We start from the raw sequence: 16,232 nt of genomic DNA, 5'->3' as shown, positions 1-16,232 counted from the left end.
ATCAAAATGAAATATAGTTAGGCTAATTATTATTAATTAAAAATATATATATGGTAAATGTCTAGAGCACATTCACAATACCCGTACACTGCTCGCACATAGCAGGATAGGCAAAGGGAATGTCTTTCCTTCCCTAATTTTCCGCTGAATTCTTGTGGCATTGCGTGTTGACTGCAGAACTCCACGTCACGCTTTTAAAACACGCTTTATATTTCCATTTCTTCCCTGTGGTGTTGAGGCAAAGGGCGGAGTTGAGTTCTGCCACTCAACACTCAAAGCCTCCAGAATTCGGCAGTAAGTGGGAAACGGAGTGTTTTAACACTAGGTTCTCTCTGCCTACCCTGCTGTGTGAGATACAGCGTGAAAATGATTATTATTATTATATAGAAATAATAATATTTTTGTATTTTATATGAGTAATAAAACAGTTTTTGTCCTATTATTAATACAAAACCAGTATTAGCCTATATTAGTCGATATTATTAGTAAATATTTTTATATATCAACTTGAATTCATTGCTGAAATCTAACTTAAAGTCAAAAAATGTTTCTATGCCTATACTCCATTTTACGTTACCTACCTCTATTAAATATTTTGTGACAGATAGTCTTTGACAAATGAAGTTTAAATTGACAAATTTTATTTGTCACCTTGGGAACTAGAATGTTTCGTTTTAAACTTATTTCCATACATATTTGTGATATCAACTCCGATTTCTAATATAATATATGTTTTTATTGAAATGTAACAATCGATATAATAGTAAAATTTAATATACAAACTATTTAAATTCTTTGAAAATGGTAAGCACAAAACCATTTGCGTCCACTTTGTATTTATTAGAATGAATCACAATGTTATCATTTATTTGTGCAGAGCTATCAGGATGAATATGTGGGATCATTTCCTAAAGATTTCAGCTACGGTCCCTTTGAACAAAATGGGGAAAGTGACAATGCGTCGCTTCAAGAAGATCATAAACCTCGAATCCTCCTTATGGGCCTGCGACGGTAAACTGGTTTCTTGTTTTTAGTTAAAATAAAAAATAATATACGTACTCGAAGAATTATTTCATGCATTTTTAGGTCGGGGAAATCGTCAATACAAAAAGTTGTATTTCACAAAATGTCTCCCAATGAAACATTGTTTTTGGAGTCTACCAATAAAATAGTTAAGGATGATATAAACAATAGTAGCTTTGTACAATTTCAAATATGGGACTTTCCTGGTCAAATTGATTTTTTTGACCCAACATTTGATTCTGACACTATTTTTGGTGGATGTGGTGCTCTCGTATTTGTCATTGATGCACAGGTAACAGTAATCGAACTGAATATTATATAAATATATTTTATAAATAATTTAATAAATGATTTTTTTTTATGTTTTAAGGATGATTACCAAGATGCCCTTGATAAGTTACAGCTTACTGTTACAAAAGCATATAGGGTGAATAGCAACATAAAGTTTGAAGTATTTATTCACAAAGTAAGTATGAATATAGTGATTTAAAAAATATGGGCAGACACAGGCAAACGTGTGTCAAGATATTCCATTCTCTACTTTCTGTCCAATTTATTAACTTAATATTCCATTTTATCTGGCCAGGAAGGGGAAATGAATTAATTTACTTTTATAGTTGATACTATCACATGGTACCACATAGACTTCTTAATTTAATGAGCTGTATATACAAAATAAATATACAAAATGCTAACAGTTTTGTCATTTAACATAGTGAAATTATAAAACTAAATAACATAATATATACATATAGTTTTAAAATTTTTCATTATGTTATATGTATTATTAATAAGTGTTATTTTAGAGGCCAATGTATACAGGAACATATATTTACTTAGAAAAAAATCTGTATAGATTTTTTTCTAAGTAAATTGCAATATCAAATAGTTTCTTTGATGATTTTGCATAGTTAACTGGTTATTATATTTTCTAATACTACAAATTATAGAAATTTATTAGAATTATTCCAAAAACATGATTTTAGTTTTCCAAATATTGATTTTAATTATTTGCTTCTTTATGATACAATTATAGGTTGATGGCCTTAATGATGATTATAAAATGGAGTCTCAAAGAGATATTCACCACAGAGCTAATGAAGATCTAGCAGAAGCTGGCTTAGATCATGTCCATCTGTCCTTTCACTTAACTTCTATTTATGATCATTCTATATTTGAAGCATTCAGTAAAGTGGTGCAAAAATTGATACCACAACTACCTACTTTGGAGAATCTTCTAAATATACTTATTTCAGTAAGTAAATCAAATTCCATTATGTTGATGTTGCATTGCTTTAATAACACAGGCCGACAACATTTTCGACCCAGAAATGGGGCTATATTTTTCCGAAGGTATTTAGTGTGCCAGACGTGTTCCATTAGTTTTGGTTTCTGAGATAACCTAACCCAAATGTTCAAAAATCGCCTTTTTTGACGATATTTGAGGCCCTACCAGTTTGCGATTTTTTTTCTTTCTTTGGATGTAGATCCAAAGAAAGAAGCAGAGCTTGGACTGTATTAGATATACACTTATCTTTATATTATCTATTTATTTTTATTTACAGAATTCTGGAATTGAGAAAGCATTCCTCTTTGATGTTGTTTCTAAAATCTATATAGCAACAGACAGCTCTCCAGTAGACATGCAAAGCTATGAATTATGCTGTGATATGATTGATGTTGTCATTGATATTTCATGTATATATGGGTAAGCATTTTCTTTTAACTTTACTCTTGTAGGAGACTATTCTTAGTAGCAGCAGCCAGGGAAGTCAGAGTTTAAATGCTCAATCTCTACATACTGTTCCTCACTTCATACACTATTATCAACTTCTTCATACATGTCATGTTTTTTACTTAATCTTTCTTCAGTATCATCAATATTCATGAAGGTTGGTTTTGGTCCCCCTGCTTCCCTTACTATTCACTCTTGCCCCATAAATCTTTAACAGCATGTTTTGTCACTCATTATCTTGACACACTCAAACCATTTGAGTATATTCCTTTTTATTCCCATTGTCACATCTTCACAAGTACCTACCATTCTGTGTATCTCTTCATATCTTATGAAGGGATTACGTCATCGCATTTGTCTTTATTTCCCTTTCTTTCTAATATTAATACCCACATATTTGTAAGAAGTAATTGGCCCAGATACAATGTGAAGCTGAAGAAAAATAAACAAAGTACTATTTTATAACTATTCTTCTTTCAGAATGGTTGAAGAAGCAGATGTAAATACATTTAATAGCCAAAGTTCTAGTCTAATTAAACTGAATAATGGCACAGTACTATATTTGAGAGAAGTCAATAAATTTCTTGCTTTAGTTTGCATTCTTCGAGAAGAAAACTTTCAAAAGCAAGGTAAATTTTATATTTACACATAAAGTGGCGTGATAAATACTATTATTTTTAATTAATTACGCTACAAAAACATTCTAAAACATACAAATAGATCTGTTTTGATGAATTATATTCATGATCTTAATATTTAAGCCAGTAAAAGAAAAGTTCAATGTAACAAATTAAATCAATCAAAACACCATTACTTGTATGGTTAAGTATATTTTTTATTTAAAAACTATAAATATTTTTTTCCAGGTGTCATTGATTATAATTTCCTTTGTTTCCGTGATGCCATAACTCAAGTATTTGAATTAAGAAACAAATCTCAAAATGCAGCTAAAAATCAAACAGAGGTGGATCTTTTACAAAATGGCGCTGGTGATTCAACAGAAAATGTACCTAATCATTTACAAGTTCAGATACCATAGCACAATGAACATTATCATTATTTTTATTGTATAAACTGTAGAAAAATTATCTATACAATATAAAATTGTTTATACCTCTGCTTATTCAATATATATATCCGTAATTATAACTGTAAAGAATATTTAAATAAAAGAAATGTTATTTTTATATTACTTTGACTAATATTTCTAAATAACTTATTATTCCTTGTTTAGGATAGTTAAACATGTTAAAAACCACTATAGGTATAATCTGGAGAGACAAATTATTTTCATTTTCCCACCCTATTGAGGCAAAGTACCGCATATATTTTCATCATTTAATGCGTAATATCTCAAATTCGAAGTCAAAATGTTGGAAATAGTAGAATGGAATGTCTTGAGACTCAAGTCCACTAAGCTGACCCTGCTATGCTGACATCAGTGTAAAGCCAAAAGTGGGCTTGATATTCCAAGCCTAATCATAACTTAATCTTAAAGGGTACCATCAACACAAACGGTTTATTTACAGTTTATTTATTTAAAAAAATGTAATATACAATCCTTTATTAACAATGTCTTCATCCTGCTGGTATGACATTATCGTTGAAACATTTTTTTTTTCGAAAGGACTAAACTATTGTGGACCTGGAATGGTCTTTAAAGCATCGGGTCTTCGCGATGCTTTAAAGACCATACAAGTTTATCATCATACATTGTACGTTCTGATGGACGTTCGTGATGGAGAATGCTGATGTGACGTCATCAATCACTATAAAACAACACATTGGTAAATTAATGTTATGATGATCAGTGATGTCACAATTCGTTGTTTGACTTAAGTAATTTTATTTTCCCATTTGTTTGGTGCACTTTTCAATATTTATTTTCTTATTCAAAACGAAAGTATCTAAAAAAATATTAATACATGCTTAAATTAAAACAAAAAGTTATGTATAAAGAATATTATTAGTTGAATCGCTCTAAACTCTAAAAGGAGAAATGGCAGACCAAAACGGAGATGGCGATACGAGCAGGACCATTACAAGCCTGACTGGTGCGCGAAATAGACCAGAGTGGAAGAAGTGGAGGGAGACCTTTGCCCAACAATGAGATAGGATAGGGAAAAAAGAAGTCGAATCGCATATTTCCTATTGGCTCGTGAGGATCTAGAGGGACGCTACGAGGGCGTCGAAGAAGCGGGTAAGTATGGATGAGGAGCGTACTTACACGCTTCGACAATGTAAGGACTGTAGCAGCGCTTGGGCGCTTTAGGCCTTTGAAGTATTCCTTTAACGATTTTAATTAAAAATTTCTGGGTAAGTCCATGTTACAGTCGTACCACGGACAACCACGGGATGCAATTGATTAAAAAAATCATTTTCCCCGCCAACTTCAGTTGCTCAGAAAGGAAACATAATGTTCCACAGATCACAGATTTTTAATATCAAATATATATAATGTATAATTTGTATATTAGTAGAATTTTATGTGATAGACAACACAATCAGTATTAATATTAATAGTCAGCTTCACGGAATAGCCCGCACACAGCACAGTGTTAAACTACATTCCACCGTATTTTTCGAAACATTGCGTTGTGAGATGCGGAATTTAACGCCTGACTTTTGCCTTAGTAGAGTGAAAAAAATTAAAATGATGATAAATAATTTTGGAATCGAACCCACAACCGTCGCATTACAGTCACACTCTTGTGCCACTGCCACACGACGGCCCCAATTTATAGTAATTTGTAGTTGTAACTGTGTGTCGTAATTTTATTTTCAGGTGATGGTGTAACTAATAAGACCTCATTTTTTTAAAACTGTTAATCTAGTCCGTGAAGTGTGTATTTTATCTATAACCAATCTTAACATGTAAGTAACCAATCTTCTATATTTTCTTCATTTTACGTGACATTTGCGAAGTAAAACTGGCACGCCTAAAGGCCATAAAATAAAGAACGTAACATTAATATTCATTTGTCATTTATCTTGGATCGAACTGTGTGCTTAACTTCTGTGTTTTACTCCTTTGTTATATTTGGTTTATTTAATTGGTATAATAAAATCTACCTAATAGAAACTTGTTTAGTGCAATTGTGAATTAAACTACTGTCTTTTGCAATTTTATATGTAAGTAGAATGAATTTTATAGCTTAAAGAGTACTCAGAGTGTTTCAAAGATTGTTTTCTTATTATTTTAATATATCATTATTATTAAAAATGTAAAGGAAAATGACAGTCATTTGCGAAAACACATTCATATGTAAAACTAGTAATTTTTAACAAAAAAATATTTTTAAAAAATGCATAAAATACTAAATCATATAAAATAATATTTTTGATTCTTTGTGTATATAAAGAAATTCTTTGTGTATATAAAGAAACTAAATAGAATATATAATATTATATATGATTTCTTTTAGTTAGATCTTATTTCATAAGAATTCGAAGTCTTTATTTTTTAACAGTAGATAAATTTGCTTAAATGAAAGCATATAAGCGATATTTATGTATTGTCTTTTATTTATTTACACAATGTGACTGTTTTTATCATCTTACTTAATTGTAAGTTGTACTTGGATACCTTTATATTAAACTAGCTATACCATATAAATTCACTGGCATCTTAAAATATATACAAAAACTTAGAGGCTAGTTGTGGCGCAGTGGCTCAAATGAGCGACGCGGCGTTGAGTTCCGCCATTCAATATACAATGCCTCCAGAATTTGGTGGAAAGACGGGAAAGAAAATATCTTAATGCTATCAGTGTGTGGAAACTTAATGAACACTAGATACCCAGGTTCGCTCTGCCTACCTTGCTATCTGCAGGATACAGAATGAAACTAAAACAAAAAACTTTGAAAATGAAGGATTTTTCGAATCTTCAATTCACAACTACAAATATAAAATGAAAATCCATATTAATGTTATTAATGCAAAAGTAACTCTGTCTGTCAGTGTCTGTAACATCATCACTGCTAATCAACATCTAATTGTGATGAAATTTCATATAGAATTACTTGAGGATGGTAGAATGACTTTTTCGGGGAATGTCATTGTGTTAAGAAACGGTTGATTAATGGGCTTTCTAAACATTTCGTAGGTGAAGCCATGAGTGGCTTGATAGTTTAAATTAAATTATTTCCTTATTGTTACAATTGTGAAAATTCTATTGATTCAGTTTTACAGTAAAATAAATTTTATTCTAGGACTTTTTTGTCAATTTACCTTTGTAATCCTAAAAGTGGAGTATTATCTGGGTAATTGGGAACACTAAGAATTTTTAAATACAGTTCTGAGAAATTTTAAGTTAATTTTTATCATCACTTGATGACTTATTCATTTTTAACACCCAAAGCAAAAAGTAGTATGTTTTATGAAAATCAGATTAGCAGTATAAGACCTACTTTCAAGTTGGTGAATATGCATAGTCTTAACTAAATATTAGACTATTAATCCTCAAAATTTCGTAGGTAAAATGACGTAGGTCTGGGGGCCCTGGGATCTCAGTCTATTAATATACAAAATATTATATTGCTGTGACCGTGTGACGTAATTGGGACGAGTTCGACTCAATGCAATGATAGTGATTTCTATTTGGGAATAATTCATTCTCATGCAATATGAAGTGGTAGTATTGGTTGGCTTGCTTTGATAAAATCTTTGAGTTCACTACCCATAACGAAACACTGTATCACGGCTTTTCCGGCTTAGCACTATATAAAATATGTATCTACGTAATATGTTAAAGAATTTGCAATGCCAATATGCTTTTTGTACGTTTTATTAAAAAAATATATTATTTATATATATTTTAATAAGGTAATTGTAAAAAATAGATCACAAATTCGAATTTAATTATAAAGATAATTAATATTTTTTGCGTTAATCTAATAGTTAATAGTGATAATGCGCATTACAGCTATTATTTATCTAGATGAGAGAGGCATTGATTGTAATAAATAGGTACAATTCAGAAAAACATGTTTTTGTTTTCCGCATGCACGTTATTACGTATTCGCGGTAGTATTCGCGAAGATAACGATATTTCGCCCACCAAACTAGCACTGGTTGAACTGCCTGCTGGTGTGCAATTCAATATTGACTCTCTGTGATTGGCATAAGGTTGAAAGTGGGTGGGTCATCAGTTTTAACGCATGGCATTGATAATTTAGAAATGGCCTTGTGCGATTTTAAATAATACGCAACAGGTATCGTATCGGCAACTTCTGCGCGCCACGTCTGTTGTAAACAATACGTCATGACACACCCATTCCTAGACTAATAAGGTCGCTGTATTTTATGTCTTTTTTTTTCTAGATTATTTTAATGATATCCTTGAATTTAGTTAAACAAGTTTGATTTTGTGAATAATTCTTGTTTGGTTTTACGCAATGTATGTATTGTAATATGGCTACTATAGTCAGCTTTTGATAATATAACTAAAGCAGCTATTGATATCTTAATTAAAAAATTCTAAACGACATATAAAAAGTCATATTTGCCCTATGCAAATTTTAATTACGCAGAAAACCACTTTTTCATTGATTCATTAGAAACTACACACATTGTTTTCATGTTATTCAAGTTTTCGTTTGCCTTGACTTGATTCACAATCGAGTTGTTATTATAAACAATAAATTGGAAAAGTATGAACATAAATTTTCTTATAATATTTATTGATTTAATTAGAAATATATTTTTATACACAAAATTCTTTGTTATTAAAACATTAATTTAAAACTTCATGATCACTACAGTCAGACATAATTATAAAATTGATAGATTTGCATAAAAGTCAAGAGGTTAATATAAATTTTTGTGTACACTTTCATGCAACACAAGAAACTTTCGCAATATAATGGTACGACATCACGCCACAACATGCGATCAACACGTTTGCGTCGAGCTCGGTACACTTTACAGTACGGTCAGCGAGTCGTGGCCGCGAACTTATCTGTAAATGGTTGCGCATATTCGATTTTATGATTTACGTTACATTTGATTATTTTCTTACAGTGCGCAAAAAATCTGATAACCTAACTTCAGAGCGCCACTACTTGTTGACCGTACTGTACAGTCCTCGTTTCTGCGGTTGGCCACTAAATTATCGTTTCACAGCTATCGGTTACTGACGCATCCGTTCACTCCTCGCGCTCAGTCAGCTGCTCGATCAGTGTCGATGTCAGCTCTTCAGTCTCAGTGTAAAATCATACTCGTTACGTGTGATACGCGCTTTTTTTTATCGACGTTGTCTCGCCGTGTTGTAGACTTTGCACAAACTTTTTTTACTTAAAATATTATGTGAATTAGTTAACTAACGTTGGAGTGTTTTAGTGCTTTATAGACATAATTTTTCAGTTCTTAAGGTATCATTACATTAATTATTAATATAGTAGAGATTGTAATCATGTTAAATAATTTTGCGACTGCTATACCTAAGTATAACCAATTTTACTAGTAACCAAAAATAATTATTGAAAAATATTCCACATTTATATATTTTTTTACTATTCTGCCAAATAATCGCCAATACAACACCTATGTCTAATAAATATCTTAACTTTGATAAAAAATGTTAAACTTAGCGTTCAAGAATTAAATAACTTATTGGGTCACACTTATTGTTTAAATAAGTAAGAGCTTCATGGCCTATATTTAAAAAGAATTAATACCTAGATAAAGTTAGTAGTTAGTAAAATTTCTATATGTTTCTTTACTTGTAAAAAAATATAATATACAGCTAAGCACATGCTTAGACAATTCATGACGACCATGACAATAGTCGTTTAACTAACACAATATCTATATTTTGCTTTTTTTTTTTTCGCTTCTGGCAACCCCGGTGCTAACAGCTGATTCCGACTGAGAATTTTAATTTCATATAATTTAATTCAATTTGAAGCCCATTTCCACAATAATTGCTAAATTTAATTAAGCAAATAGTGTTACTTACGTAATTATAATAGTTTTTATGTTTTAATAGATTTTATTGTGAATTGTAAAGTGTTCTTTGTGTAAGTGACTGGTGGTATGCCGGCATAATATTTAAGTATATTTTACTGTAAGTACGCGTTTTTATCATTGTTTTTAATTATTAGGTGCTATAGAAACCATATAACGTTGATTTAATTGTGGTTTAATTGCGTAAATTAGTAGTTAAAGCTTAGTTTTCCGTCGTGCATAAACTACCCGTTATTTGCATATAATCCAAATCCTTAACGTTACTCAAAAAATACTTTACTCGAAATGATGACTCGCAGAGCACTATCTCGTCAGGAGGAGTCCAAACTCCAACTGACTTTACAAGAATTAAAAAACACTAAGGATTTGTGTGCCCAATTACAGTGTGAAAGGCAAGATAATGAAATAGAACTTTTACAATTATTAGACAATAACACTAGGCTTAAGAAAGAAATGACTGCTATACACATAGAATTAACAACAATTGTAAAGGAACGGGATACTCTCAAAGATTTAGTAGATAAGTTTGACCGGTGCAGCGATGAATATGAGCAGGCCCTTATTAGGATAACTACCTTGGAGCAGGAGCTGCAAGAGGCTCACACACTCATTACTAAGTTACAGGAGGATGCTCAGAATGCTACCGTGTCACATAATATTAGCTTGTATAATGAGTTAGTTGAGAGTGCCCCGCAGTTGGTTTCTCCTGTGTTGGACAGACATAGTCACTCAATTATTGATCTCACCAAGAATGACACATCATTATTCAATCTTAAAAAAGGATCAAGTCTGCCTCACTGCAGTAGAAACAAACTAAAAAAATACATAAAAATCAATAAGTTTATTGTCAAAACTAAAAAATTAATAAAACAACATAGTTATATGTCCAAGTGTGCAAAATTAAGTAAGGAGAAATTGGAACTATATGATGATTTAGAAATGTGCACAAAAAAACTAAATAAGTGTAGGTTAAATTATGAAGCTGATACACAAGCACTACAAAGTGAAATTAATTATTTAAAAGACTCCCTTGATATACTTAATAAAAAGTATGTCAATTCATTGAACGAAATACAAGAGTATTCCAAGGTGATGGACAATCTTATTACACTGTCCACAAATAACACTGAACGTTTTGATTCTTTAATCAACAATCACTCTTGTGATTGTGCCCGTTCATCACAGCAATCACCTGCAAGTACTCCGGTGTGTGTCCCCTTGACCAACCCCTTGTGTGACAGCCTTCATAATAATAGTAGTAGTAGGTTCAGGTTACAGCAGTCATTTCGTGCATCAATTCATGAACCTAGTTCATTAGTTAATGCACAAAACATAGTTTTATTTAGTGATGATATTGGAAGGAATATGGGTTCAATTTTGAATTCTTGTTTACCGGGACAGTCAGCTGTTAGTTTTTGTTATCCGTCAGCATCCTTTGAAGTTCTCATGCAGAGAAGTTTAAGTTATAAATTTAATAAGTGTGACAAACTTGTTATATTATCAAGTAATAGGGGAAATTTAAACAAAAAACAGTTAAATGAGTATTGTAAGTCATTATTAAACTTAGATATAAGTAAAATAATTTTGTTTACATTTCCTTATTGTAAAAATCAGCCAGAAGCGGAAAATAATTACAGATATAAGCTAAACTCTACTCTGCACACAATAAGTACATATAATGACAAATTTCATTTAATTGACACTAACAAAATAGTTAGTAAAACTTTATTTTTGACTCAAAGTAAATATTATTTTGGTCATAGGTTTAAGAGACAGATAGCTTCTGTGCTATCCTATTATTTTGACTTATCAGCCAAGAACTTGGCTACTACTTCAACTGCTTCTATTGAGCAGACTGACATTCCAATTTATTCTGACATTATGTCTAATAATTTACACTCTGTTGACATTTCTCAACATTTAAATTAATTTCTCAGACAACAGAGGTAGCAACCTCTAGCTCTAATTTATTATTAAATATCCATTTGATCCAGCCAGCTTTACAATTAAATTACAATAATCACGCACATTGCACATCATCACAATATCCATGCAAAAATAATAATAAAAATGTTAATTCTATTAGATTAGTTCATCAGAACATCTGTTGCTTGACGGGGGGCAAGCAGCTAGAGCTGGAATTATTCATGAACTCGGAGGAAATTAGTATTTTGTGTATTACTGAACATTGGTTAAAGGTGAACCAGCTCATGTTTAATTTCAGAAACCACCGGGTAGGAAGCTCATTCTGCAGAATCAACACAATACACGGGGGGTCGCTTATAATATTAAACAAGAACCTTAAGTTCAAGGAACGGAAAGATATTGTGTCCCTTTCTGTAGAATGTTCTATCGAATTAGCGTGTGTTCAATTAGAGCAATTCATTGTTATATGTGTATACAGACCTCCCTCCGCCAATTTAAAATTATTTTTAGAAGTAATGGATGAGGCCTTAAGCAAACTTACCAAGTCGGGTAAGCCTTTGTTAGTGTGTGGGGACTTTAATGTTAATATTTTGGAAAGTTTTAGTCCCACCATTAATTTATTAAGTCTTTTTAAGTCACACAATTTACTTAATGTATTTATGGAGCCAACCAGAATAACTCCTACGACTAGTACTTGTATAGATAACATATTTACTGACATTATTCCATGCTACAAAAGCATTATTAATAAATTGGATTCTGACCACTCTGGTCAGCTAGTAGAATTCTATAGTAAGAAAAAACAGGTGGCTAAGAAAAGAATTGCTGTTGTACCTGTCACAGCTAGTCGTTTGGAACGTATGAGAGTTAGTTTACTAACTAATTTACTAGTTTTAGATATAACTTTACCTCCCAATTCTTTGTACAATTCTTTTTTTTACTCTTTTATTAATAAATTTCATTCAATATTTACTCCCAAAGAGATTACAATTACTGATAGTCCTATCTTTGGAGACTGGGCCACAGCAGGTATTTATAAGAGTAGGGAGACACTGTATATGTTATATTATGAAAAACAGTTTAATAGTGGTGAAGAGTTTAAAGAGTACTTAAAATCTTACTCTAAAATTTTCAAAAGAGTTTGCAAAATTGCTAAATCTTTATTTATTAAAACAAAAATCAGAAATAGTAATAATAAAATTGAAGCCACTTGGAAGGTTGTTAATGCCGAGACTGGGAGAACTAGGGTGAAAGATTCTAATTTTAAACTTAGTATTGACGGTCACATTGTTGATTCCGATTTGGAAGTGGCCATTGCATTTGAAAAGTTTTTCTCTACTTTCCCAGTCAGTCTAACAAACGATTTAGGTTCTTCCACCACTATTGCAGAATCGTTAATTAAAGACAATGTTCCCGAATTTTATAATGGTTTCGTTTTCCGTCATGTAAATTATTCAGACATTAGTGTAGCTTTCAAATCAATTAGTATGAAAAAGACAGCCGACTTGTGGGGTGTCTCAGTTAATATCATAAATTCTTTAATTGATATTTTGATTCCTGATTTAGTTACAATTTTTAATAGATGTATTGATTGTGGAGTGTTTCCTGATTTGATGAAATATAGTAAAATAACTCCATTGTTTAAATCAGGTAGTACGCAAGACCCCACAAATTTCAGACCGATTTCAGTACTACCTACGTTTAGTAAAATTTTTGAAAAGCTGATACTCAGTCAGCTTCTTACTTATTTTAATAAAAATAAATTACTGCACACAGGTCAATTTGGTTTCACTCGTGGAAGGTCAACATCTGATGCTGGGGTCAAATTATTAGAGAGTGTATTCGCGGCTTGGGAGGAGTCACGTGATGCCTTTGGGGTGTTTTGTGACTTATCCAAAGCATTTGATTGTGTGCAGCATAAAACTCTTATCAGGAAGCTACACCACTATGGTATAAGAGGCATTGCTTTGGATCTTCTCACTTCTTATTTAAGTGATAGGATTCAAAAGGTAAATGTCAACGGGAAACTATCACACGGGTCACCTGTAGCATTGGGGGTGCCACAAGGCTCTATTCTGGGTCCGTTTTTGTTCCTTTTGTACATTAATGACTTACCTCACCTTATGAGAGATATCTGTGAAATGGTGTTGTTTGCAGATGATACATCTTTAGTTTTTAAGGTTAATAGACAGAAATTGGAAATTGACGATGTAAACAATGCTCTTTCTAGGATATTGCACTGGTTTAGTGCCAATAACTTGCTTTTAAATAGTAGTAAAACTAAATGTATCAGGTTCTTTACTAAGAATGTTCAACAAGTAGAAACCAGGGTTTTGATGAACAATAAGGAACTTAAAGTAGTTAATGAAACTGTTTTCTTAGGTATAACATTAGATGCTAAGTTACAATGGGGTCCGCATATAGAAACTTTATCTGGTAGACTTAGTTCGGCAGCGTATGCTGTCCGCAAGATTCGTCAACTGACCGATGTTGACACCGCGCGTTTAGTATACTTCAGCTATTTTCATAGCATTATGTCTTACGGCCTATTACTTTGGGGTAGTGCCGCTGACATAGATACCATTTTTGTGCTCCAAAAACGGGCTGTCCGAGCAGTCTATAAAATGGGTCCACGGGAGTCACTAAGGAATAAATTTAAAGACTTTAACATCCTCACACTACACTCCCAATATATTTACGACAACTTAGTATATGTGCATAAGAATATTAATAAATTTAATAAAAACAGTGACCTCCATCAATATAATTTAAGAAATAAAAATAAGCTTGCTGTGCCCTTCTCTAGGCTCCATAAAGTGTCTCACTCATTCGTAGGTCAAAGTATACACTTTTATAACAAACTTCTAAACGACGTGGTTAATTTATCACTGAACAAATTTAAAAAAGTGGTAAAGCACAGGCTCTGCCAAAAAGCTTATTACTCTGTTAAAGATTATGTTTGCGATAAAGATGTTTGGAAATGAGTTGCTCTATTTCTAAGTTAAAATTGTTAATTGTGATTTATAACAAATGTTGGCATTTAAAAAGAGTGGCCATGAGTTTCTTTGCCTGTATCTTCTCATGAGCTCAACCATTTGAACGGGCTTTTTTCAAGTCAAAATTGCACATTTTTTTTGGTTATTTTGTTTTCCATTTTTTTTTTATCTTTTATGACATGTCCAAGTGAATGTTAAGCATTTTTATGGAATAAAGATATTTTGACTTTGACTTTGACTTTGACTTTGCTTTTTGGAGTTAAACATTTTTTGTCCCATATTATGAGAGCATAAATTAACTATAATAGGTCTTCTTCTTTTGTTTTGACTTAAAATCATATTTTCCTTAATAAGTATGATTTATTTAATATAATATGAATTACTGCTATTGATTATTTTATCATATTTCAATATATATTTACGATTGTACCGGAGTTTGGAAGTGATGGACAGCTTACACTCGAGATAGTTGCAGGATCAATCGCCTATGGGGAAAATACATAATCAATTCTCTAGTTAGGCAAGGGAAACTCTGTTTTGGGCTACCCACCTCAACACGCTTTAATGGAAAGCGATGATTCGAGCGTGTTAACACTGGGTTCTTTTTTTTAAAAAAAAACGTACATATAGCTATTTTTAACCAACTTCTTTTTTAAAAAAGGTTGTTCTTTATTCGTTAACTATATTTTTTTTATGTACGTGCGTATCTCTGTCAATTATTGCGGCACTATTTCTATAAAATCTTTTGTTATTTTTTTATAAATAAATTGTTAAAGCAAAATTATAAATAAATTGTATTTACTAGTACACAGGTACACTAGGTACAATAACAAATTGTTATTGTACCTAGGTTGTTTATATCAATCTTGTTGTTTATCTTACTTACATACTTACCTAGTGTGTACTAGTAAACACGCTTGTTTATTAACAATAGTCATTATAAGAATATAGTGTTATTTTTTACGTTTATAAATTATTCATTAACATATAGTACTGACAGTAGTTTAGTGGATTAGCTTTCAAATTTTCTGTTAAAACACACACACAATTATATATTTTTTTGTGGCTTTACGCTGTATCTCGCACAAAGCAGGGTAGGCAGAACCAAACCTGGGAACCTAGTGTTAATACACTTTGTTCCCATTCCCCACTTTCCGCCAAATTCTTGAGGCATTGCGTGTTGAGTGGCGGAACTCAACGCTGCGCTATGTAACATGACACTCATTTCGTAAATAATATAATACAATTATTGAATATCTGTTATACTTTATCATATAATATGTAATGTTATGTCGTAGATATTTATGTTTTTGAGTTATGGTGGTTAGTCAGAGTGTAAATGACAGGTTTCGCATTTCATCTTACACCTGACATATATGAAACATATTCTGATATTGGCAGTTTTCCAGCAAATCAGGCATACTTGAGTGAATTGAAAAGATTCAAGGACGATTTTTTACAGATACAAGTAGGTATGTTACCTACTTGTATTTAACAGTTAATCGATTTTTCTTCGCAATTTTGTATTATAGAATAGTATTTAGTAAGTTATATTTTCTTATATTAACTTATTAACCTATATATA

At 31.6% G+C, this 16,232-nt stretch overlaps 2 protein-coding genes and 1 long non-coding RNA gene across 7 annotated transcripts in view; 2 read left to right on the top strand and 1 right to left on the bottom strand.

Annotated features, from left to right (window-relative positions):
• The first annotated feature begins 637 nt into the window (after nucleotides 1-637).
• Nucleotides 638-3,950, top strand: RagC-D (Ras-related GTP binding C/D). Its single transcript, XM_085192259.1, has 8 exons — nucleotides 638-804; nucleotides 878-1,011; nucleotides 1,087-1,315; nucleotides 1,394-1,489; nucleotides 2,060-2,278; nucleotides 2,589-2,731; nucleotides 3,239-3,387; nucleotides 3,625-3,950. Exons 1-8 carry the CDS (start codon nucleotides 802-804, stop codon nucleotides 3,795-3,797), a joined length of 1,146 nt encoding a protein of 381 aa, XP_085048385.1. The 5' UTR covers nucleotides 638-801; the 3' UTR covers nucleotides 3,798-3,950.
• Nucleotides 3,951-4,276: 326 nt separating this feature from the next.
• LOC146535786 (uncharacterized) lies at nucleotides 4,277-5,259 on the bottom strand. Its single transcript, XR_014878379.1, has 2 exons — nucleotides 4,986-5,259; nucleotides 4,277-4,527 (listed from the first exon to the last, which is right to left on the bottom strand). It is a non-coding gene; the product is annotated as an uncharacterized LOC146535786 (long non-coding RNA).
• Nucleotides 5,260-5,646: 387 nt separating this feature from the next.
• Nucleotides 5,647-16,232, top strand: part of Lpin (phosphatidate phosphatase LPIN) — a 37,193-nt gene continuing 26,607 nt past the window's right edge. For 3 of the 5 annotated variants that reach the window (XR_014878319.1, XR_014878318.1, XM_085191227.1), the window contains exon 1: nucleotides 5,663-5,890. The gene's annotated coding sequence lies outside the window, so the exon portion shown is untranslated. Of the gene's footprint in view, nucleotides 5,891-8,990; nucleotides 9,131-16,232 lie in introns of those variants that run through there. The other 2 variants (XM_085191225.1, XM_085191226.1) reach the window with 2 other exon arrangements.

This window comes from Heliconius melpomene, chromosome 10 (assembly GCF_056956725.1).
Source record: "Heliconius melpomene rosina isolate 202511_hmr_F chromosome 10, ASM5695672v1, whole genome shotgun sequence".
Taxonomy (NCBI): domain Eukaryota; kingdom Metazoa; phylum Arthropoda; class Insecta; order Lepidoptera; family Nymphalidae; genus Heliconius; species Heliconius melpomene.
This window is presented reverse-complemented; position numbering and strand designations above follow the sequence as displayed.